At 64.3% G+C, this 22,520-nt stretch overlaps 1 protein-coding gene across 2 annotated transcripts in view; it reads right to left on the bottom strand.

Moving 5' to 3' along the window:
* The window catches only part of SIDT2 (SID1 transmembrane family member 2), a 25,081-nt gene extending 2,561 nt beyond the window's left edge, over positions 1-22,520 (bottom strand). Inside the window, exons 1-26 of one of the 2 annotated variants that reach the window (XM_054005339.1) lie at positions 21,785-22,520; positions 19,812-19,933; positions 19,035-19,199; positions 18,600-18,645; positions 18,072-18,173; positions 17,861-17,944; positions 17,309-17,408; positions 16,798-16,863; positions 16,079-16,172; positions 15,245-15,303; positions 14,021-14,092; positions 13,613-13,687; positions 13,030-13,092; positions 9,696-9,814; positions 9,054-9,127; positions 8,676-8,742; positions 7,974-8,047; positions 7,551-7,674; positions 7,136-7,253; positions 6,443-6,579; positions 5,954-6,062; positions 5,242-5,318; positions 4,231-4,277; positions 3,560-3,665; positions 1,080-1,190; positions 480-593 (exon numbers count right to left, since the gene is read on the bottom strand). In XM_054005339.1, coding sequence (XP_053861314.1) covers positions 480-593; positions 1,080-1,190; positions 3,560-3,665; positions 4,231-4,277; positions 5,242-5,318; positions 5,954-6,062; positions 6,443-6,579; positions 7,136-7,253; positions 7,551-7,674; positions 7,974-8,047; positions 8,676-8,742; positions 9,054-9,127; positions 9,696-9,814; positions 13,030-13,092; positions 13,613-13,687; positions 14,021-14,092; positions 15,245-15,303; positions 16,079-16,172; positions 16,798-16,863; positions 17,309-17,408; positions 17,861-17,944; positions 18,072-18,173; positions 18,600-18,645; positions 19,035-19,199; positions 19,812-19,933; positions 21,785-21,973 — 2,514 coding nt within the window. In that variant the 5' untranslated portion in view covers positions 21,974-22,520. The remainder of the gene's footprint in view (positions 1-479; positions 594-1,079; positions 1,191-3,559; positions 3,666-4,230; positions 4,278-5,241; positions 5,319-5,953; positions 6,063-6,442; positions 6,580-7,135; positions 7,254-7,550; positions 7,675-7,973; positions 8,048-8,675; positions 8,743-9,053; positions 9,128-9,695; positions 9,815-13,029; positions 13,093-13,612; positions 13,688-14,020; positions 14,093-15,244; positions 15,304-16,078; positions 16,173-16,797; positions 16,864-17,308; positions 17,409-17,860; positions 17,945-18,071; positions 18,174-18,599; positions 18,646-19,034; positions 19,200-19,811; positions 19,934-21,784) is intronic. The other variant, XM_054005340.1, reaches the window with a different exon arrangement.

Here is a 22,520-nt window from a genome sequence, read left to right as displayed (position 1 = left end):
AAGTAGAGCTGGTGTGGGTGGGGGTGGAATTTATGATTTGTTCAGCCCCATCCCCCTTTCAGCACAGGGCCTGGCCCAGACGGGAGCCTATGTCCCAGCCGGCAGAGGGGGCCATGAGGACGCTGCAGCGTTAGGTGGACAGAGCGAGGCACTGCCGGCCGGCCCTGGCCTCGCTGGGGCTCTACGGGCAGGGGGCCGTGCAGGACGTGCGCTCTCGCCTCAGGCTCTGGGGGGGCTGCCCCTGTCGGCCAAGGCTGACGGGTCTCCGGGGAGCGACAAGTGCTTCTGGGGACCCTCCTATGTGCTCCCAGCCCAGGCTGGGAGGGCTGTAGCCTGTGGCTAATACAGCCGTCTGCCAGGCAGGGGCCGGTGGCGACAGCAGCTGACAGTGTGGGGACCAGGGCGATGGGTGCGGGGGCAGAAAGAGCCTTTCCCGCTGGGTGAGCTGGCCCAGCCGTGCTGGGGCTGGCAGGACCTACCAGGAAGGAGCCGAACAGGGCGATGGAGGAGAGGAAGTGCCAGATGTCGTGGTCATCAAAGAAGCTGAGCAGGATGCAGTCTCTGTTGTGCTGCCGGGACTCGGCCGGCGTTTTCTGCAGAGGGGACAGAGCCGGTGCGTTATCTCCAGCCAAGCACCAGGGCCGGCTCCGGGGTTTCTGCCGCCCCAAGTGGCAGGAAAAAAAAAAAAAAGCCGCGAGCGGCGGCAGCTCTGCCGTGCCGCTTTCTTCTTTGGCGGCAATTTGGTAGCAGGTCCTTCCCTCCGAGGGACCCGCCGCCGAAGAGCTGGACGTGCCGCCCCTTCCCCTTGGCCGCCCCAAGCACCTGCTTGCCGAGCTGGCGCCTGGAGCCGGCCTGCCAAGCACGCTGCCTGTCTCCTCCCCACACAGCTCCTGCCCAGGGCCGTGCTGCAGCCTAGAAGAGCTGCAAGTCGAGCAGACCGGGCACTCGGGCCATGCACAACGCAGTCCTCACTGCCTGCCCCGTACAGGGACCCTCCAAGCAGGAGACCCCCCCAAGTGTGCACCAGACACGTCAACCCTGAATAGTCAAGGCCCGGGCTGGCATGAGCCACCACTCACCTGCCAGGTGCTCAGACCCTGGAAGAAGAAGAAGAGGGCGAAGCCCCACACCACGGAGGTGAAAATGATGCAGAGCAGGGGGATGAGCTTGATGCGCTCGCCGCTTCGGAGCTGGGGAGAAGGAGAGAGAGCAGGTGAACGGTGACACGCAGAGGGCAGGAGAACAGCGACGCCTGGCTCACACACAGGGCAGGGGGCACACGCAGAGGGCAGGAGAACAGCGACGCCTGGCTCACGCACAGGGCAGGGGGCACACACATGGGGCAGAACAGCGACGCCCGGCTCACACAGAGGACGGGGGCACACGCCGAGGGCAGGGAACGGCGACACCAGACACATGCAGAGGGCACACGCAGGGGGCAGGAGAACAGCGACGCCCGGCTCACACAGAGGACGGGGGGCACACGCAGAGGGCAGGGAACTGCGACGCCCGGCTCACGCAGAGGACAGGGGGCACACACATGGGGCAGGGGAATGGCGACACCTGACACACGCAGAGGGCAGACAATGGCGACGCTCGGCACATGCAGAGGGCAGAGGAACAGGGTGATGCCGGGCGCATGCAGAGGGCAGGGGGCACACGCAGAGGAACAGGGGGATGCCTGACACACACAGAGGGCAGGGGGCACACGCAGAGGAACAGGGGGATGCCTGACACACGCACAGGGCAGGGGGCACACGCAGAGGAACGGAGACGCCCAGCATATGCAGAGTGCAGGGGGCACAAGCAGAGGGCAGGGGAACAGCGATACCCGGCACACGCAGAGAACAGAGGAACAGGGTGAAGCCCGGCAGACGCAGAGGGCAGGGGAACGGCGACGCCCAGCACATGCAGAGGAACAGGGTGACGCCCAACACACACAGAGGGCAGGGGAACGGCGATGCCCAGCACACACAGAGGGCAGGGGAACGGCGATGCCCGGCACACACAGAGGGCAGGGGAACGGTTACGTCTTGCACACGCAGAGGGAAGGGGGCACACACAGAGGGCAGAGGAACAGGGTGACGCCCGGCACACGCAGAGTGCAGAGGGCACACGCAGAGGGAGAGGAACAGGGTGATGCCCCGCACACGCAGAGGGCAGGGAAACAGGGTGACGCCCGGCACACGCAGAAGGCAGGAGAACAGGGTGACGCCCAGCACATGCAGAGGGCAGGAGAACAGGGGGACGCCCGGCAGACGCAGAGGGCAGAGGAACAGGGGGATGCCGGGCGCATGCAGAGGGCAGGGGGCACACGCAGAGGGCAGGAGAACAGGGTGACACCCGGCACACGCAGAGGGCAGAGGAACAGAGGGACGCCCGGCACACACAGAGGGCAGGGGGCACACGCAGAGGAACAGGGGGACGCCCGACACACGCACAGGGCAGGGGGAACAAGCAGAGGAACGGAGACATCCAGCATATGCAGAGGGCAGGGGGCACACACAGAGCGCAGGGGAACGGTGACGCCCGGCACACGCAGAGGGCTAGGCACCTTCCTTGGCACATGTGGGGCCTGGGACAGGCTCCCAGGAGGCCATGCCCATGTGTTCCCCAGTGACAGAGGCTTCTCTCCCCACTACCTGGACAGATAATGGCTGGAAGGACTCAGCGGTGCTGGGGGTGGTGGTGCAGGTACCAGGGCTCTGGGCATGTTGGTGAAAGGACTAACAGGCCCTGCTCCCCCGCTGGGGCCTGACTCTGGGGTAACCCCAGAGCTCAGTCACTCCCCGTTTGCCCCAGAGCTCTCCTGGGGTACAGGCCTGTGATGAAGTGGGACTGTTCTTAATGTTTCCTCTGAATACTGCGTGGGTGCCTCAGTTTCCCCTATGCATTTCTTAAGTCTCTAGGTGGTTGGGAAAGGCCAATGCGCATAAATCACTGACACACTGTCTCCCTGGCAACAAAAGGCCAGGGCCCCTTCCCCCCTGCGAGGAAATAGCTAAAGGTGAACAAAGAGATCAGGTGACCTTCTGGCCAGGAAAGAGACAAAGCCCAGAGAAGGAGGGGCTGGAGGGAGTTTCAGAGTTGGAGCTGGCTGGGGACGAGGAGTGAGGGCGGACATGGGTGTCTGGCTCTCTGAACCCCATAATGGACCCGGCCGAGGGGTCCCGTTCACCGCCGTACCTACAAGCTCTGTTTTAGACCGTGTTCCTGTCATCTAATAAATCTCTGTTTTACTGGCTGGCTGAGAGTCACGTCTGACTGCGAAGTGGGGGTGCAGGACCCTCTGGCTTCCCCAGGACCCCCGCTGGGCGGACTCGCTGTGGGAAGCGCAGGGAGGGGCATATGCTGAATGCACCCAGGAGAGACCCAGGAGGTGAAGACGTATGGGCTTCTTGCCCTGAAGACAGTCTGCTCCGAGGGAGAGGAGGCTCCCCAGAGTCCTGACTGGCTTTGTGGGGAGCAGTCCCAGAGCATCGCCCGGGGACTCCGTGACAAGGCCCCGCTCTGTGCAGCCAGGGAGTCTGTCCAGCGAGCCCCCAGCCTGTCCCCGCACCTTCATGATGATGTAGAAAGCGAAGTAGAGCAGCAGGTTGCAGATGCCGATGGCCAGCAGGTAGGAGGCGAAGTCGTTGGGTCGGAAGATGAGTCCGTAGGCAGCGCTGGGGGAGGGAGAGGTGGGTTAGGAAGGCAGCAGAGGGGGGCCCCCAGCTGCAGCATGGCAGAGACTGGGGCAGACCCATGCCGGATATCGGCAGCAATTCTCTATGGCCCCTGCTGCAGCCTGCACCACCGGCAAGACGAGCAGGGTCTCCTGGAACGTAACCTGGGGCGCCTGCTGCATCCCGGGGCTTGCCCAGTGGGAGAGTAGGCAGGGGAGAGGCGTTCGCCCGACTGCTGTCCGGGGCAGCTCTCCACGGCTGCCGCTAGCGAGCCACAGTGCGCTCCCTCTCCAGGGCGCTACACCCTGCTTCGCCCCATGGTGTTCACAGCTGACGCGAGCTGTGTGTTCTCAGCCCAGCTCCCTGCCCGGCTGCATGGTAGCACTGCAGAGGGATAGGCCTGGAACAACTGAGACCAGCAGGTCAGGGACTGGGCTGGCATAGCAGCAGGGGAGGGCCTGGATCGAGGTGTGTTGGCAGTGGTGGGAGGGGAGCTCTCCTGATACCCCCTTTCCTTGTACAGAGCACTCTCCCTCCGCCCCCCTACACACACCCCCAGACTTACAGCGACCAATTGATGATGTTGCCCATGACCAGCAGCACCATTCGATCCTGCAAACACAGACAAGGAGGGTCAAGGGAGGGGGCGTATGCTGGGCTAGTGGTTCGGGGGGACCCTGTTTTCATGGCTCAGAGCCGTTAGAGCTGCCATCTCCCAGACCCACTCTCTGCCCCAGGGCATGGTGGCTCAGCCGTTCTCTGGCTGGGAGGATGCTGGTCCCAGGGAGGGGGCAGGGAGGGATCGGGAAGCTCTGACCACAGCGCGAGCTCTGTGCCTGTGGCGGAGCTCAGATCACCTCAGCTGGGCCCAGCATCACATTCCACCACAGCCAAGCAAACAGCCTCCCTGCATCCCGCTGGGGGGCAGTGGGGCTGCGGGTCTGGGCTAACTGAGGACGGGGGGCTGAGAGGGGCCGTGCTGGGTGAGGAGGGGGAGGGAGGCCTCACGGAAAGGATCCTGGGGGAGTCGTCCGCAGTGAGTATTGAATCTAGGACCTCGGCTTCCAAAAGCGTGGTGCCCTACTGCCCGAGCTGATGCCCCAGCTCAGATAGACCAGGCAGGAGCAGGCCCCCGAGCCCCCCGCGAGGGGTGGACAACATGGCCACTGGCTGGTCACCTCTGGGGCAGGCTCTTGGTTTAGCTCCATTTGTCTCCATCACAGAGCCAGGCCCAGAGCGGAGTACGCTGGGGATGTGCTGTCAGAGGGGGCTGGCAGGGGCTCAGGGCTGTCATGCCCAGGGACTGCACGGTTGCACTGGGATGCAGAAGCAAAAGGGCAGATTTGGGCCAGTGGTCCATCAAAGCATCCTGCCCCCGTGCTGGCTGGATGCGTCCCTGTGCCTGCAGCACGAGGCCTTGCCGGAACATCCACCGTCCAGCAGAGAGAGCTCTGGGCCGGCCCCGGGGCACTGCTGTTGCAGCTAGTCCTCCTCGCGCAGTGTTAGCCAGTCACGGGCTTGTACCGAGAGTCAGGGGCCTTGGGCGCCTCAGGGCTGAAGTGAGCCGCTCACTCACCACATACATGGGCCCACTGCACTGGCGGATGCAATCTGTGTACAGCACGTGCACGATCCTGCGCGGTATCCCAGAGTCTGCAGAGAGAGAGAGGCAGCGCTAGAGCCAGGGGAGGGGGCAGCAGGCCCTTCCCAGGCCCATCCTAGCCCAGCGGGGCATGGATTGCAGCCAGTCCCATCCGAAAGGGAAGAGGCCTGAACCCTGCGCTCCCAGAGCAGCAGTCCGGCTGGAGGGAGGCCAGCGTGAGCAGAGGCTGCCCGCACAGAGCAGTGGGGGCTCCCCCAGCCCATCACACAGCCATGAGGGGGGGCGGAACAATGCCCCGTTCATGCCCCTGCAGTGAGTCCCACCACCAAGCTGGCTTGGCTTTCAGACCAAGTCCCCAGCGCTGCGGGCTCATCTGAGCAGGGCCGGCCACGCTCGGCCCCACAGGCCCCCGCGTAAGCGCAGGCGTCTCCTGTGCGAGTTGAGCCGACAATGCCCAAGGCGGGAGGGAGCCAGACTTGCTCTGCCGGTGCACAGAGAGCCCTGGACGTGGGTTATACTAAGCAGGGAGGAGGGCTGAGCAGTCACTTGGGTGCAGGCGTTCTAGTGCCATGGACCACTCTGGCCGCGACGCAGAGCCAAGGACCCGCGCTGGGCTGGGCTGCCTGTGGTGCCCATGGGGAGTCTGGCTCTGCCCCCCATCCCTGTCCCAGGGGCAGGGCCTCACCGAGTTTCCAGCGGCCCATGTAGTAGAGCTGCGTACTCAGCAGCAGGGTGGCGATGATGTGGATGATGGAGAAGAAAATCCAGAACATCATGTTCCCTTTGCCAAAGACCTGTGGGGAGAAGACGGGGTGAGCGGGTGGGAGACGGGGCTGGGGCTGGTCCCCAGGGGCCCATGATGCAGGCATCAGAGCTGCGGTTACAGAAGGAGCCGTCAGCACCAGGGAGCTGAGAGAGCCACAAAGCCAGGATTCATGCCCGAGTCCGGCCTGGGGCAAGGCAGCCTGAGTTTTACTGGGGCAACTGCTGCCTTCTCCGGGTGTGGGGTTTGCTGGCCAAGGACCCACAGGCTCTCAGACAGCTCAGTCCTTAGTCCCTCTGCAGACAGCCAGTAACGCGCCCACCTGGACTGAGCCGTCTGCACAGGGGGCACCAGCGAGCTCTGAGCCAGTGGCTCCTCCCCCACAGACCCGGCTCCGGGGCTGGCACTCACCACGCCGACGACGGAGAAGAAGATGACGATGGCCAGGCAGGCGTAGGCGCTGTATGCGCTGGCGTTGATGTCCGGGTGCCGTTTCTGATACAGCTTCAGCATGCAGAGTCCCGCGATCATGTACATGAAGGAAGTGTCTGCAAAGGGACGGTGGCCAGACTGAGCGAGGGGCCGGGGAGGGGAAGGCTGGCAGCCCCTCGGCATTGCACGGCCGCAGGAGCCTGGGTCCTGGCTGCCGTGGCAGGGAGAGTAGGGCAGGGACATCTCAGACAGGCACGGCGGGAGGAACCGCCACGTCTGAGACACGGCTCAGAGACAGAGCTGGACTGCCGAGCCGTGGGGCCGGAGCAGTGCTGCACATCCCTCTGCTCGGAGCACAGCGGCTCCCTGAGCTCACCGGGAGGTGGCTGGGGCTGTCTGATGCCGCAGGCTGCCGCGCAAACCCTCCCAGAGCTCCACCGGAGCCAGTGCCCAATCTCTGCCAGCACCACAGCACTGTGGCAGCTGGGTAGGGCCGGGAGAGAGGGAGTCTGAGGCTGGGAAGGGGGTGAGCTCAGGGGGATGAAGCAGCCAGCAAACGGGCTGCGCTGGGTGGAGCGGAGAGCCCCTGGCAGTCACCCATAGTCCAGCTCCGCGCTGGAGCCGGGCAGAGGGCGGGCGTCACTGCAGGGTCAGGGAGCCCCGAGCACTCACCGAACTGGAAGTTGGTGTAGTTGGGGCAGACGTGGTAGCAGGCGCTGAGCAGCCCCTCCATCATGAGCGCCGTGCCCATGGCGTAGAACAGGCCGAAGTGCTTGGGGATGCCACACTCCTGGAGGGGGGGGGGGGAGAGGGAGGATTGACATGCCCGCCTCAGACAGACAGATCTGGCCAAAAGGCACCTGGGCTGAGCGAGCCCAGCTCCCAGCTCAGGCCAGGGGCAGCTCCCCCTGGATGCCCCCCAGAGGAACTCTCCCCATGCAGCACCCAGGCCCTGCCCGCCCCCACCCCAAGGGCGCAGCCCTGCCCATCCCAGCCAGCATCACGGGGGACGGCGATCAGCCAGGCTGCGGGCACAGGCAGGTCCCCACCTCGCCTGCCAGGGGCGGGCGCGAGGGGCGGTGCTCACCAGGGCCTGCGTGTCGTTGCGCATCAGTGCCCGGTTGTAGTTGATCTCTCGCTGCAGGATGATGAGCAGGAAGAGGAGGCCCAGCAGCACATAGCCCAAGTTGCTGAGGATGTTGTTGAAGGCGCTGGCGGGAAGCAGGTCAGTCCAGGTCACCGTCACAGGGCCGGCTGCGTGGCCTGTTCCCCAGAGATCGGTGCCACGGAACAGGGCACTGCCCCCGCCCCGGGCAGCAGCACCCTCTGTCCCCACCCGCATCCCAGCCAGAGCGCCACGGTTCACATGGGCTCCCCTCCCCGGTTCTTTGTTCTCCCCTCCTGGGTGCTACCGGGGGCCCAGCTCCCCACCTCACCCCATCCGCCAGACCGCAGAGGGGCAGGTGGGCAGGCCAGGGAGCGTCACTGCGAGCCCTGCGCCAGCTCTTACCTGAGGTTTCCCAGGGGGTGGGCGCACAGGAAGTTATAGTAGCAAATGTCCTGATTCCCTGTTACGTTCACCACCTGCAGCGGGGAAGCAAGCGAGACCCTGAAGAGGAAGGGCAGGGGACACCAGCTGGAATGGGCCTGGCACAGCTCCCAACCAGGACTGGGGGGCCCGAGGGGAGGTGTCCCCAGTAGAAACGTGCACTCACCGAGGAGGGGGCAGGCAGAGGACCCAGCGGCACTGGGCGAGTGCAGACGGCGAGGGGTGACTCAGAGTTCATGTGTTCTTCCAGCTTCCACCCCAGGGCTGATTACAACCAGGGCAGGGATGTGCACATTTACAGAGGGCATTTGGCCAAGCCTGCCCCTTGGAGAGGCTGCTAAGTGCAGAGGGAGACAATGCGGCACTTTGGGCAGGGCTGGATCTCAGCCTGCATCTCGCCCTGCGACGCGTGGGCGACCAAGCCCCGCTTGAGAGGGGAGTGAAGGGGCCGCTCGGCTGGGGGAGCGCCTGGGAGGAGACGCCGCTGGTTTCTTTGGCACAGGAGGGAACTGCCCCTCAGCCCGTGGCTGCTTTGAAGCCCAGAGCCCAGCCCTGGGAACTCCCCGAATTCAGGAGATGGTGGAGCAGGGCAGCCAGCAGCCCCCAGGGGAGAGAGCTCGGATACTGGGGCAGGAGGGGGACGCAGGCAGGGGCCGTCCTTACCGTCTGGTAGGTGATGACCAGCTGTATGACAGGGAGGGCGTAGAACACAGCGATGGTGGCAATATTCCTGCAAGAGAGGACGGCACTGAGCCAGGCAGGCGCTGGCCGGGGACTCCAGCTCCGCCTCCTCCCTAGGGCTCTCCCCACTGCTCCAGCAGCACCTGTGCTCACCCATCTCCACGCGCTCTGCAGCACCCACTGGGCGGGATGGCGAGTGTGATGCCAACGCCATGGAGGGCTGGGACGCTGATCTACTCACTGCTCTGCAGCAGGGCAGGGCTCCAGGCACCTCCTTAGCTCAGGGGCAGACAGAAGAGTCCCGCAGCCCATCTCCCTACCCCATCACCCCCTCACCTCTCCAGGCCTGCACCCACTCACCAGAAGTAGATCTGGTATTTCTTCCGCAGGACACGCTTGTCCTTCCGGGCCAGGTCTGCCACGTACAGGTATTGCTGGGAACAGAGGCGGGATCCCATCACAGGCCAGGCGGGGCATGCGGCAGACAGGGGCGAGGGCACCCTGGCAACCAGCCCAGCCTGCTCCACCTGCCGCTGCAGAGCTACCCCTGCCCAGAGCACTGGCTAGCTGCCAGCCGGCAGCATTCCCGGGGGGAATACGGGCTCGGTCACAGCACTGGACGGAGGCTGGCGCTGAGTGATGGGCACGCACCAGACCGGCCAGCACAGGGTTAACGAGCCCATTGGTACATGGTTCTGGGGCAGTGCCTGGCTACACAGGCCTCCCCGCTGCTCCATCACCCTCCGCCCCACATATACCCTGCTCCAGCATCTCCCCGCGGGGCATCGCTCAAGCCTGAGCCAGGGCAGCCATACAGGCTGTGCAGTGTGTTTCTGCTCCCACAGCGATACCCGGGACGGGCAGGAGACACAGGGGCCTGCATATCACGCTCCCCCCACCCATCAGAGCGATTCCTGGGACGGGCAGGTGACGCAGGGGCCTGCATGTCACGCTCCCCCCCACCCATCAGAGCGATGCCCGGGCTGGGCAAGCGACACAGACCTTGGTCCGGATGACGTTCTTGTCGGAGTCTATGTCCGCCAGCGTGTCGTAGTCGTCCTCCTCCACAGAGCTGAGGGAGTCCAGGCGGGGCCGCCTGGCCACGTTCTCCAGGGAGCGCTCTGCAAGGGCACAGGGGAGCACCAGCGTCAGTCCAGGCTGAGGCCACACACCCCGGGCAAGGCCTAGCCCGCCCCCTCCCCACAGCCCTGCCGACGGGATCAGACCACGGGGCGACGCGGGCCCCAATCATTCGTATCACGGAGTCAATCAGAGCCAGTCAATCACACCCTGAGATCATCCCCCCCGTTCATCGTCCACAGCTCAGTGAAAAGGGATCGATGGGGCAAGGTGGGGGCAGCACAAACCCCACAACAGAGACCCGCCCCACCGCTGCCGGAGGCTCTGTGGCATCTAGCAGACGTTCCCAGCTCTTCAGGGCTGGGGTTCAAGCTGCCAGGCCCTGGGACAGAGATCCCTGTGCACTGAGCTACCTACGCCTGTCGGGGGAATTACACCCCGGGGTCATTCTGATTGGGCTGATTTGGGTATTGATGATACAGGGACGTGTGCGATTGGTTCGTCATGCTGATGCCCCCGGTGCTCTTTCTGAGGGGCCAGGCTGTGTCTGTCGGGGCTGGCGAGGGAGACGGGGCCCCAAATGCACCATTAGAAAGGACTGAGGGGACAAAGGCAGCTCCCGGCAGAACAGAGCCAGGGCAGGCAGGTCCACATGGCCCACACAGCGAGTCACCCTGGCACACAGGGCTTGCACCCCGCAGCGGGGCCCGCTGGGTAGGGTTACCATACGTCCGGATTTTCCCGGACATGTCCGGCTTTTGGGGGCTCAAATCCCCGTCCGGGGGGAAATCCCCCAAAAGCTGGGCATGTCCGGGAAAATCGGGAGGGAGGGCTGGGCCGGGGTCGCGGGGCCGGGCGCGCGGTGCCGGGCCGGGAGCCGGGCCGCCGAGGGGGTGCGCGGGGCCGGGAGCCGGGCGCGCTGGGCCGCGGGGGCGGGAGCCGGGGGGTCGGGCCGGGAGCCGGGCCGCCGGGGGGGTGCGCGGGGCCGGGAGCCGGGCGCGCTGGGCCGCGGGGGCGGGAGCCGGGGGGTCGGGCCGGGAGCCGGGCCGCCGGGGGGGGGTGCGTTGGGCCGCGGGGCCGGGAGCCGGGGGGTCGGGCCGGGAGCCGGGCCGCCGGGGGGGTGCGCTGGGCCGCGGGGCCGGGCGCCGGGGGGGTGCGCTGGGCCGCCGGGGCCGGGCGCCGGGGGGGTGCGCTGGGCCGCCGGGGCCGGGCCGCCGGGGGGGTGCGCTGGGCCGCCGGGGCCGGGCGCCGGGCGGGTGCGCTGGGCCGCCGGGGCCGGGAGCCGGGGGGTGCGCTGGGCCGCCGGGGCAGGGGGGTGCGCTGGGCCGTCGGGGCCGGGAGCCGGGGGGTGCGCCGGATCCTGCAAGACGTCACATGCAGAGCACGGCCCCTTTGGCACAGAGACCTGCTGGCACTCGTCCCACGCTGCCCAGTGCCACGTAGGGCCTGGGTGCCATGTGCAGAGACCAGAGTACAACAAGTCTGTCCCTTGCCTAATGCACCTCTCAGCACACAGTCGTTGGTCTGGCCAATGCACCAGGGCAGCCCCAGGCTGCGTGTGGGTCTGGGGAGGGCAGGCAGTCCTGCACAGCTCGCTGGCACCAGACACTGCGCTCCTGGGGCTGTTCGGTTGTTGCTCTGTCTTGGTCAGTCACATGTCTGCCGCTCCCTGGCTCACTCTGCTAGCAGCTGAGTACCCTGCCGCTAGCCAAAGGCTGCCGGCCTCGGGGGCCTGACGAGAGCCAAGGGCCGACGGGGCCATTGTGACCCTCCCGTCTGCCCCCCGGTGTGACGCAGGCCAGGGAAGCTCACCCACTGAGGAGCCGACAGAGGCCAGGGAGCGGTGGCCACTCGGGGAAGGCGGCTACTTCTTTGGGTGCGTAGCCAGGGGCTCCAGGCCTGGCTATCATGGCCTTGGCAGGCAGGGGCACGGTGCTGCCCACACAGCCCGAACTGGGCCATTCTGCAGGCGATGCTGCCTCTGCCCCACTGCAACAGGGCCCACGGCTGCCCCCTCTAAATCCACCCAGAACCCCGGCGCCCCTCAGAAAGTGCAGCTCCCAGCCATGGCAAGCCTGGGCAGGGGTCCTCCAGGGCTTCACGTTACCATCTCAGATCCAGACAGATGTTTTGGGGGGGTGGGGGTGTTGTCAGCCAGTGAACAGTCCAGAAATCGTCCCTCCCTTTCCAGGCCACTGAATGGGACCCACAGAGCCAGGGCCACGTTCTCGGCTCAGACGGGTTAAACCGGGGCATAGGGATCGGCAGCCACTCCCAGCGCTCTGAATCAGCTGAAACGGGACTGATTTGCCTCCGTCTGGTCAGGGAACCTGCCGCCTCCCCTCCTGCACCACAACTGGCGGAGAGAAATCGACCATCTCTGCTGAGCGTGTGCAGCCCATCCCACCCCGCCCCGGACGAGGGACCAGGAGAGGAGGATGACCGAGCTTCCCCTGGACTTTCCACCCCTGCCTCTGAAAAGACAGCAGGACAAGCCAGGGCTCCCAAATGACCCCTGCGCTGGCCCTGGGTCTCCCCTCCCACACCCTCCTCCGCAAACCTTACAGTCCAGCTAGGAGCCCAGACGTGTTGGGGAAAGGGGGGGGGCACTGTCTCACACACAGCACCACCAGCGCCCCTCAGTCCTGACCTGCAGCCCCCGTTACCCCAGCCCTGGGCCCCCCGACACCCCCTCACAGCACCGCCAGCGCCCCTCAGTCCTGACCTGCAGCCCCCGTTACCGCAGGCCTGGGCCCCCCCAACACCCCCTCACAGCACTGCCAGCGCCCCTCAGTCCTGACCTGCAGCCCCCGTTACCCCAGCCCTGGGCCCCCTGCCGCCCCCTCACACACAGCACCGCCAGCGCCCCTCAGTCCGGACTTACAGCCTCCGTTACCCCAGCCCTGGGCCCCCCCACTGCCTCCTCACAGCACCGCCAGCGCCCCTCAGTCCTGACCCCTGCCACTCCATTCCTGGCTCCCCTGAGCAGAGGCTGACAAACAGGCACAGTAGAGGGGCCCAGGGGGATGGCTGCTCCCAGTGCGCCCACGCGTTGGAAGACAGGAGCGTTATGGGACGGCTGGTGGCTGGAGGGATTGTTCAGTGGCTGTCCCTGGATCAAGGGACAACAGATGGGAGTGAAGGTGCTAATTGAATGCAGGGTCTGTCCCCAGGTAACGTGAAGCCGAGGGCACCGCAATACATTGGATTGATTCGAGTTTTCCTAGCGCCTTTTCTGCTTAACATCCACATCTACCCATAGCAATGCACAGGTGCCTCATCTGGCTGGAGGGGACGCGTCGCTTGAAGCGGTCCAGCCCTTGAAAGGAAAGGGAGAGTTACTGGGAGGGCGGATGGGGACAGAGCCTCCTTCTGAGAGCCGCGGGGGGTCCCAAGTAGCCAGCCAGGCAGCTTCACTCCTCATCTGCTGCCCAAGCCAGACAGGGACAACCCAGTTAAAGGCCTGCCCAGGACACTGGTCTTCCAAAGCGGAGCAGAGTTGGCGAGGGTGGGGCGGAGTTCTGAATGAGGACGAGAGCCTGGGGAAGCCACAGCTCCTGGGGCAAAGTCCTCTCCCCAGAACCAAGCCCTCCCTGGACAGCCTTTCGCACTCAGGCCCCCGGACGCGGGGGCAGATGTGCACCTCCCCGGCTTGGCGTCACACGGGATGAGCCCAGACAGCGGGCCTCAGACAGGGTCTCGGTGCATGGAGCGTTTGCAGCAGGGATGGGCTCCCAGGCTCTGGGATTGCTCGGATGTGGACTCTGCCATGTAAGACCCAGCTCCGGCTCGCAGGGTTCATCTCGCCGGCCAGTCATTGTTGGTTTCTTGCGGCTCACCTGTGTACCCAGAAGAGATGTCCGTGGAGCCCATGCTCTCGGTGATGCCCTCAGTGCTCAGGGTGGAACTGTTCTCTGGAAGGAGAGTTAGAACAAGGGGGTGAGTCGACGCGGTCAGACGCCCAGCCAGGAACGAGCAGAGGGCAAGGAGCTCACACAGCGGGGGTGTGTGTGTGTGTGTGTGTGTGAGAGAGATAAAACACTATTGTATCTGGAGACCCTGGCTTATCCCAAGTCACTGTCTGGGGGAGAGGAGACAAACGAGATTCTGGTCGCAGGCTCAGGAATAGGGTCCAGCCATTGCCAAGGACTGGCGACCTCCCCCGCCCCCAGGGCCCACTCCCATCTCCAACTGGTCCCGGAGCCCCATGCGAGCGTGCGGGTGCGGTGCTCCTGGCTGGTGCTTACCCAAAGAGCCGTAGCCGTAGCCGTGGTAGGGAGGGTGACCCAGAAGGGAGTCCGGGGTGGTGCGCGGATGCCCTGCAAGACACCACAGGAGCCTGCGTCAGGCAGGCAGCAGCCTTCACACACGTCACCCCCAGAGCGCAGGCGGCTCAGGAGAGCAGGGGGCACGTGTCTCAGTGGGGTGAGTGTGGCAGGCTCAGGCTATGCCCGGACAGCTGCAGTGCAGCGGAGCTCTTTGGGCTGTAGATGGTTTCTGCTCAGGAGAGACCAAGGATGGGAGGAACTGGGGGAGCGAGGGGGCGACACGCCAGGATTGTGGGACATCAGTGGAGCTGGGTGAGAGGAGTTTGCACAGCACCCTGCGTCCCTTGCTTTAGCGGCTGGCGCTTCCTACGGAGCAAGACCCCAGTGCAGGACCCTGCCCTGTCCACCTCCAGCTGGAGGGCGGCTTAGGGCCAGCGCATCAGGGGCAGCAAAGGGATCTGTTCACAGCCTGTGAAATAACGGAGGCTGACGCTTACCCAGTAAAGACGCTGGGAGGGGAAGTTCCCCAGGAGCGATGCGCAGGCAGAGAGAGAGAGAGAGAGAGATGGACAGACAGACAGAGTCACTGACAGCAGCAGATCACAGATGACGCGGAGCTTAGACCCAGCACACTAAGGACCCGTCCACCCATCTCCCCACAATGCAGGGAGAACTGTGCACAGAGAAAGGGCCTGGCTCTGAAGCTGTGGGGCTGAGCCAGGCCGTCAAGCAGAGCCCGAGTCCAAGGCTGGAGCCAGCTCTCCCGGCCCCTCCTTTCGCCCCAGGGGAGTCCTGGCTGCGTGGAAGGGCAGTGACCAGGGAACCAGGGGTTCGGGCTGTGAGCCGCGGAGCTGGCCAGAGGCAAAGGAGAGTGGGTTTCCATTCAAGGGAAATGTTCTATTTCCACCAACCGTTGTTTGCCAAACCCCAAACCTTTGTTTTGTGAAGAGAACCCGGCAGCAAAGTGTCCATGAAAACGTTATTTCACAGGGAGAAAAAAAGAAAAAACCCCCAGCCGGCTCTGGTACATACTCCATCCCCTAAGGGAACTGGGCCCACCCACAGTCAGCCCCCCGCCTCCAGCACATTAACCAGCAAATATGCATCTCCGCTGCCCCCCGGGCTCTACGTGACGGGGCCAGCTCCCAGAGTCCCCCCCGCCCCCCGTGTCAGTGCACTCTACGGGCCCTGGCGGGTCCGTACCGGTGTCCGTGGTGGGCGTGTCCATGGCAGCCAGGAGCCCTTTTCTCTTCTTCTGTTGTCTGCAAAAACGCAAGAGAAAACCTGAAACAGAAGGGCCGGGAGGCAGCTCCCTCCTGCCGCAGACCCAGATCCCGTCAGGCAGCCGAGGGCTGCAGAGCTCAGGCACCTCCCGACCTTGTGTTAACCCTCGTCAGGGGTTGCCCAGGGAAATCCAGCCCCGGCGCTGTCCCTGGCTGGGGCGTACCAGCCCCACACCACCCCCGGCCACCACGTTCCTGGGAGCTGCTCACACAGAGGGCCGGAGCCAAATGAAGGGCTCACCTCGCCCTGCCCGAGAACCGCAGCAGCCACGGCTATGGTAGAGGCACATGCAGGCTGGGGGGCGAGGAAGGCTGCGTGAGGCTCCAGTAATGGTGACCTTCCCCATGGCTCTATGGAGACACGGCCGCGCCACGTTCCGACGCTCCCCGTGTCGGTGGGAGGCGTCTCCGGGCTGGACCCTGGAGATAGTGGGGATGCCCAGCCCTTGGTATACAGGGAAACAGACCTCCTATCCTGGGGTGGAGGGGAGGGGATCTCTCATTCCTGGCTGCTTTTTCTGCCATCAAGGCCCTGGCTCTCAGTTCCTACCCTGCACCAGCTGCTCCGTGTCACCGCGCCAGGCCCCGTGGCTACACTAACTAGGAGGGAGAGCTGAAACCCACTCTAGTTTTGCAGAGCCAAGCCCGGCGGTGGCGGGTGAGTGAGAGGGAGGGGAGGGACGAGGTGAGTGAGCTGAGCCAAGCCGGCAGTCCGGTCCCGGAGCACCGTGGGAAGCGAGGCGCAGGGACTCACCTCCAGGTCTCACAGCAGGCGATGAGCAGCGTCAGCAGGTAGAAGGAGAGGAAGATCCCCAGGCAGAAGAGCATGGCGCTGACGTAGACCTCGGCTGCGGAGAGAGGCAGCGGGAAGGGGGATTACGGGACAGCAGCAGCCCGTGGTGCCCCACCCAGAGTGCAGCTCGCTGGATGGCACAGCCTTGCAGGCACGGGGAGTCAGCTGAGTACAAAGCCTCCCCTGGCCCCACGACTCCCCCGTGCCCACCATGAGACACACAGCCCACGCTATGTACCCCTCCCTGGGGGGCATAGACCCCGGCTGTACAGGGAGAGGTGGCCACTGCTCATCTTAGCAGCTCTGTTGGAGCCGGGCCTGCTCCGGGCTCATGCCCAGCATGTAACGCCCAGACAGCAAGGGAGACCCAGGAGCAGGTGTGTCTGTCTGTGAATGGGCCCAACAAGGCCCACTCCAGATGCGGAGCCCAGGTGCTGCCCCAGGCCACGTGTGCTCGGGGCCTGCACCACCAGCAGGGTGGAGCCGTTTGTCAGAGCCAGCCAGCCATTCCCATGTGCCTGAGCCATGCCAGGGCTGTCCCGGAGGCACTGGGACAGCCCTGCAAGGACGGTGCCCCATGAACACGAGCATTGTGACCAGCGTTCAGCAGGAAACGCTCCCAGCTGCAGACGTAGCTGCCGCAGAGTGACCTGCCGGCCCTGCCCGTGGGAGCAGCTCACAGGTAATAGCAGGCGACACCATCACGTCCAGCGCCTTCTGCCGACTGCCTTGATCTACTGGTTCATCTGGAAGGAACAGAAGGCTGGAGATTAGCCCAGACTAGATCAGTTGCCTCCTGTCTCCAGGAAAATTGCTCAAAGCAGATGGAGGAGCCCAGCCCTCTGGAACTCCTACGCCCTGGGTCTCGTCCAGCGCGTCGCCCGGCCCAGAGCGGCGTATGCCCAGCTGGGGCTGTTGGACCCTTTCCACCCACAGCACCTTGTTGCTGAGAAGTGGCAGCAACTGAGGCAGGGAGAGGGGTGACCACACCCGGGTCAGGCTGGGAACCAGCTTCCACCTGGGCATTATGGTCCCCAGGGCCCCTTGCATGGTCTGGATCCCGTCGCCAGTGCCTTGGGGCGGGGGGGCCTAGATGTCAGAGGGGAGAAGGCCGTAGGGCAGGTGGAGGAGAGGGACAGGTGAGTGGCTAAGCCCTGTGCCTCCCCAGACCGCCCCACCCCACCCCCATACCTTTGGTGAGAGGGTAGTAAGGCAGGGGCCCTCCACAGGCCTCGTCTTCCGTTTTCACCACCACCACGACGTAGAAGCTGTTGCTGGGGAAATCCTTCTTCTGGCACGGCCGCCGGGAATGAGAGGAGAGTGAGTGGGAGGGGTGAGTGGCGGCTCTCCCCACCCGGCCCCAGTGGAGCGGAGAGGCCTGGATGCCCAGGCTCCCCCAGACGAGAGTCTGGCGAGACGGGCACATCGCGAGTGACCCAGAGAGATGCCGGAGCTGGCTGCGGAGGAAGCTGCTCGCTTGCACTGCTTACACGCAGGGTGTTATTAGCGTGGAGGCAGCACCGGAGACACCGGGACGAGCAGAGAGGCCACGACTTGCCTGGACGGAGTCGTCCGGCTAGCACCATCTGGCCGCGAGGAACGAGCTGCGTGTCGTCTGGCTCAGCACATGCCGGCAAGAACATCTCCAGCCAGCACTGCCTGTCACTAGGGCCACACCAGAGAGAACAGCGAGGCCTGGCACCTGCTGCTGTTTGGCTGGGCTGGCCTGGCAGCGCTCCCTACCTGCACCGTGATGGCTGCCTTCTTGGTCATGGTCTGGTACATCCCGATGAAGGCCACGTTGTTGTCCAGGTCATAGACGGGGCACTGCAGGGAGGAGAGGGCGGAGCAAAGACTCAGGCGCACGGAGCCTGGACCTGCCCAGAGGTCACCCTAAGGGATGCTGGGCGAGGGGAGCACCGGGAAGAGGAACCCAGCGCCATGCCCCACGTACCAGGATGTCCTGGATGGACATGACGGAGCAGGGGAAGGCCATGCGCGAGGTCACCTTTACGATCACCGAGTCCACACCCTCCGGGAACACGTACTTAAAATACTACCGGGGGGGGGAGGGGGAGAGGAAACAGGGCACATTATCGCCATGGTAACACTGCCCTCCCCTCCCCATGCAGTGCCCTACACCCCTTCCCATGCCCCCACCCCCGAAGCGGCACCTGCCATGTTATTCCAATAGAAGGCTGCCCCTCCCCTGAACCTCTCCCCTGAGAACCCCAACCCAGAACCCCTGCGCTGGGAGGCATGGCAGGGCCATTGTCCCATTGCACCGGGGGGGGGGGGAGGATAGAGAGCCAGGAATAGAACCCAGGAGTCCTAGCTCGCCCACCACTATCAGGAAGTGCAAGATCAGAGAGGGCCCCTCCCTCTGGCAACCAGAAAGGTGCCTTTACATTACGGGGAGTCTGGTCAAGCTGTTTTAATGCCCCCCCCAAATAGCAGCCCCCCAAGCAGAGAGGGGCATTACCTGCGGCTGGGCTGCTGTGGCATTGAAGCTGAACCGCTCGTTCGTCCTGTGCAGAGAGAGCGTTAGAACAGCAGTATGGCTCATAACGAGTGAGCAAACAGGGACCCCCCATTGCCCCTGCCCGCCGGGGCAAGGAAAACCCCACCCGGCTGGAGCCAGCTACGGGCTGGAGCCGCAAATCCGCAGCTCGCAGGGCCACGAGCAGCCGTTCGATGGGTCCCCAACCCGCCCTGAACGCCTGAGGGGGAGCCCAGCAAGGCGATGCCTGCCCCAGCCCGGGACCTGGCTGGCCTGCGTGGGTCTCAGGCAACGCGAGCGCCTCAGGCGTCCTGCACAGCTGGCTCATGGGAGAGTGCTGGGGGGCGGGGGGAAGGAGGCTCAAGGTGTAGGGCAGTGTGTGTATCTGGGGGGGTGGTTCCTATCTCTATCCCTCACCTCAGCACGAAGTTCTCGACGCGGGTGACCCGCAGCTGGTAGGAGGCGTTCCTCACGGACAGCGTCGACACATCCACATAGAAGAACTGCGTCTCCGACTCGCTCTTGGTCTGGGGCTGGCACAGCGTGCGGCTCACGTTCTGGTACAGGTACTTCCTCTGGAACCTGGCGAAGGCAGAGACCCCCAGGCCGGATGAGAGAGGGGCCTGGCAGTGGTGGCATGTAGCACGGAGCCAGTCCCCACCAGCCTGGGGAGCACCCACAGCCTACGGCATGGTGCACTGCTCATAAGCATCAGGCACAGCTCCAGGACCCTTAGCCCATGGCCTTCCTGGGGTTCGCTCCCTCGGCTGGCCGGGTTGCTGTCCCTACCTGAGCTAGGCAGGCTCTCCTAGTGGCACTGAGGGTGCCATGGGGGGTCGGCAATGCAGCATCTCCCTTCCCCAAGAGCTTGGGGACAGCCCCTCCTGCTGGTGCACAGGCCGAGCTAAGGGTGCTGCTCTCCCCCTCGGCGGCGCTCGGTAGCTGGACAAGGTCACTGTGGAGAAGGCTCAGAGGATGAACTAGCAACTGTCCCAGAGCCGCTCTGGCAGAGCAGGACGTTCTGGGGCAGACGAGGCTACACATTCGGGTGTTAAGGCCATTTTCATGCCATGGTCAGAGAGCTGGCCTAGGTGCCCCCGCCTTCGCCGGCAGGGGGACCCCAGAACTGGGGGGGAGGGGGCATGGGTCTTTAGCCCCACCTCAGAGGTCGTCTCTGACAAGGGTGGTACTTACAGGCCCCTGAGGATCAGCGGCACCTGAAACGACACCACCGCCTCCTTCTGCCTCATCACGAAGAGAACCGGCATCTCCTTCTGCTCAGACAGCACGTTCACCGTCACCCGGACGCCCTCCGTCTGGGGAGGAAAGAAGGGACATGCTGGCCTTGGCCAAAGAGACACAAGCCCTCCCCCATGGGGCTCAGCTGGGGGACTCTGGTTTGAGCCCCAGACTTGAATTTCTTTCAGCTCCACCGCAGGGGAAGCGGTGGCCATTGGTGCACAGGGCACAGAGCCCTCCCGCAAGGACAGCGCGGGCTTACACTTGGCCCTTTGTTCCCTGTGACTCTCGAGATGCGGGAGCAGCGTGACCTGCCTGGGGCAGAGAACCATCCTGCCTTTTACAGCCAGACACCGCGTGCAATGGGGAATGGAACTCGTGACCGCTGGACCCTGCTGACCGAACAGGAAGTTCAGCTTGGACCACGTCCGCAAACAGCTCCTGCACGTACTCTCCCCAGTAGAGAGGAAAGGTCAAGACACTGCATGTGCTGGGACAGGATGGGTCAGCGCTTGGATACTGGTGCCCAGGGACCTCACGCGGGGGTTTGGGAAGCAGGGATTGTGGGGAGGGGCTGTTCCAGAGGCAGGAGAAGGGAGCGAGGAGTCAGCTCTGGGGGCAGTTAGGACAGAGGGTTGGGCAGTGACGGAGGGCACGGGAGGATGAGCAGCTCAGAGAACAGGAGATGCCAAAGCAGGGTGGGTGGGTGGGTGTGTCGGGGGTATTGGCAGGGCAGCAGCTCACTCCATGCACCCTGGGAAGGGATTACTCCCCCACAGGATGTCTCTCCCGCAGATCCGGTCTAGTCCTAGAGACAGCCCTGAACCGAACCCCCAGATCCAGCCACGCCGAACTCTGAGACATCTGGGTGCAAAGCTTCCCAGTCAGGGCAAAATGCCCACTCTGCAGCTGGGGAAGCCGAGCATATATTTCCTGGGCTATGTGGCCCTGGAATGGGAAAACAGCCTTTGCATTCCTTCCCTTTGCATCAGAAACAGGGACTTATCAGCTGTGAGCTGGCAGTGCCCTTCCAACTACCAGGCCAGAGCAGCCTTCCCAGTCGCAGCCTGACTCAATGCTCAGGGATGGAGATAAAGGTGAATCTTCAATGTGGAACCTGGCTTAACAACAGACCCAAAAGCGGGCAGTCGCCTCCCACCCCTCTAAACAAACAGCGCAGCCGAGTTTGTGGAAAGAAAAAGTAAAGAGTCAGCCGAAGCAACTTCCTTTTTAAAAATGCTGATTTGTGGCTTGCACAGTAGAACGCAGAGACGCCCCCAAGACACACACACCCTACCAGGGCAAAATGAACACACACGCCAAACACATCGCAGCCACTAGCTAGATGAAAGGCCAACAGCAAGCACTGGCCAAAGCAACTGTGATCTCAGCTGGAAGCGATGGGGACACTCCCCAGTTGTCAGCCAGGGAGGGGAGCAGCATGGTGAACGCACAGGGAAGAAGGAAGTGAAACTGGGCCAGGAAGCGAGCAGCCTTGCTTCACTGGCCCAAGCCCCGTGGGAACAGAGAACTAATAGCACAACCAGGGGGAGAAGTTTGGGTTTTTCCACCTGCAGTCTAGGGCCCAGGGGGCCGGATTCTCCACTGCCCTGCCCACAGTGCACTCCGCAGGCCGTGCGAAACAGAACCTGATCCAAACAGAGCATCCTGCACGTGCTTGGCTCAGGGGCAGGGAATGGAGAGTCAGGCCGAGGGACTGTTCAGAGATACACTTCGTAGCACCCTCCAGCAAAGCACGAGGCAGGGCCCCCTTTGTGGGCTAGGCAAGGATTATCCCCCCAGCACCTCATCAGTTGTTCGGGGCATGGCCCAACGGTGGGCAGAGCAGTTCACAGGCCGAGGGCTCCGGCAGAGGGAGCGTGCCCCCTTGGCTGGTGCTGGGCCTGACTCGGGGGACACTCACTCACCCTGTTCCTCATCACGGTGTGGTTGAAGGTGTAGATGTTCAGTAGCTCGCTGTTCACAAAGTCCATGTAGTTTTTGTCAAACTCGGCCTCCTTCTGGGAGATGTTCTTGACGGCCAGGGCCTCGGGGAAAGCACCAGCCCCCGGCGGAGCCAGCAGCAGCAGGACGAGGGGCAGCTCCAAGGCCCACATGACTTGATCCCACAGGCAGGCAGCGCGTCTCCCGGGGCTGGGCTAAGGCGGCAGCAGCTTCCAGCATCACCGGGGTCAGCACCCTTTAGACCCTACGTTGGGCAATCCCAGGTAACATGGCCCCCCGCCTCTTCCACGCCGCACCTGGCCAAAGGGTGCGGGCGGGAGCACCTGGGAATCAACAGCTCTGCCGGGGGAGCCTGCAGGCTGCTCACATCCAGGAGAAGCGCCTACAGGGCCTCCCAGAGCAAGGGTACCCCCGGGCCGCTCTGCCCCATGGCACCGCCAGCCCCACTGCGGCGGTGGAAGCTGCCCCACACACGCCCAGCTTCCTGAATGGGAGCCAGTGAGCAGCAAGGCTAGCAGCTTCTTTCCTGCCCTGTCTGTCCAGGGGCTGGGTCCTCTCCGCCAGCCCACTGCAGACAGGCCTCTGCCTGGCCACTGCACCTCGCAGGTGAGGGGCTGCGGGCAGCTGGAGACTTTGTGTCGGTCCTGAATGCAACAAGCCCAGGCTGTAAACACTGAAGCAGCAGGTGACGTCAGGCAG

Source organism: Malaclemys terrapin, chromosome 15 (genome assembly GCF_027887155.1).
Source record: "Malaclemys terrapin pileata isolate rMalTer1 chromosome 15, rMalTer1.hap1, whole genome shotgun sequence".
Taxonomy (NCBI): domain Eukaryota; kingdom Metazoa; phylum Chordata; order Testudines; family Emydidae; genus Malaclemys; species Malaclemys terrapin.
Note: the sequence above shows the minus strand (reverse complement) of the source record. Positions and strands in the feature narration are given on the sequence as shown.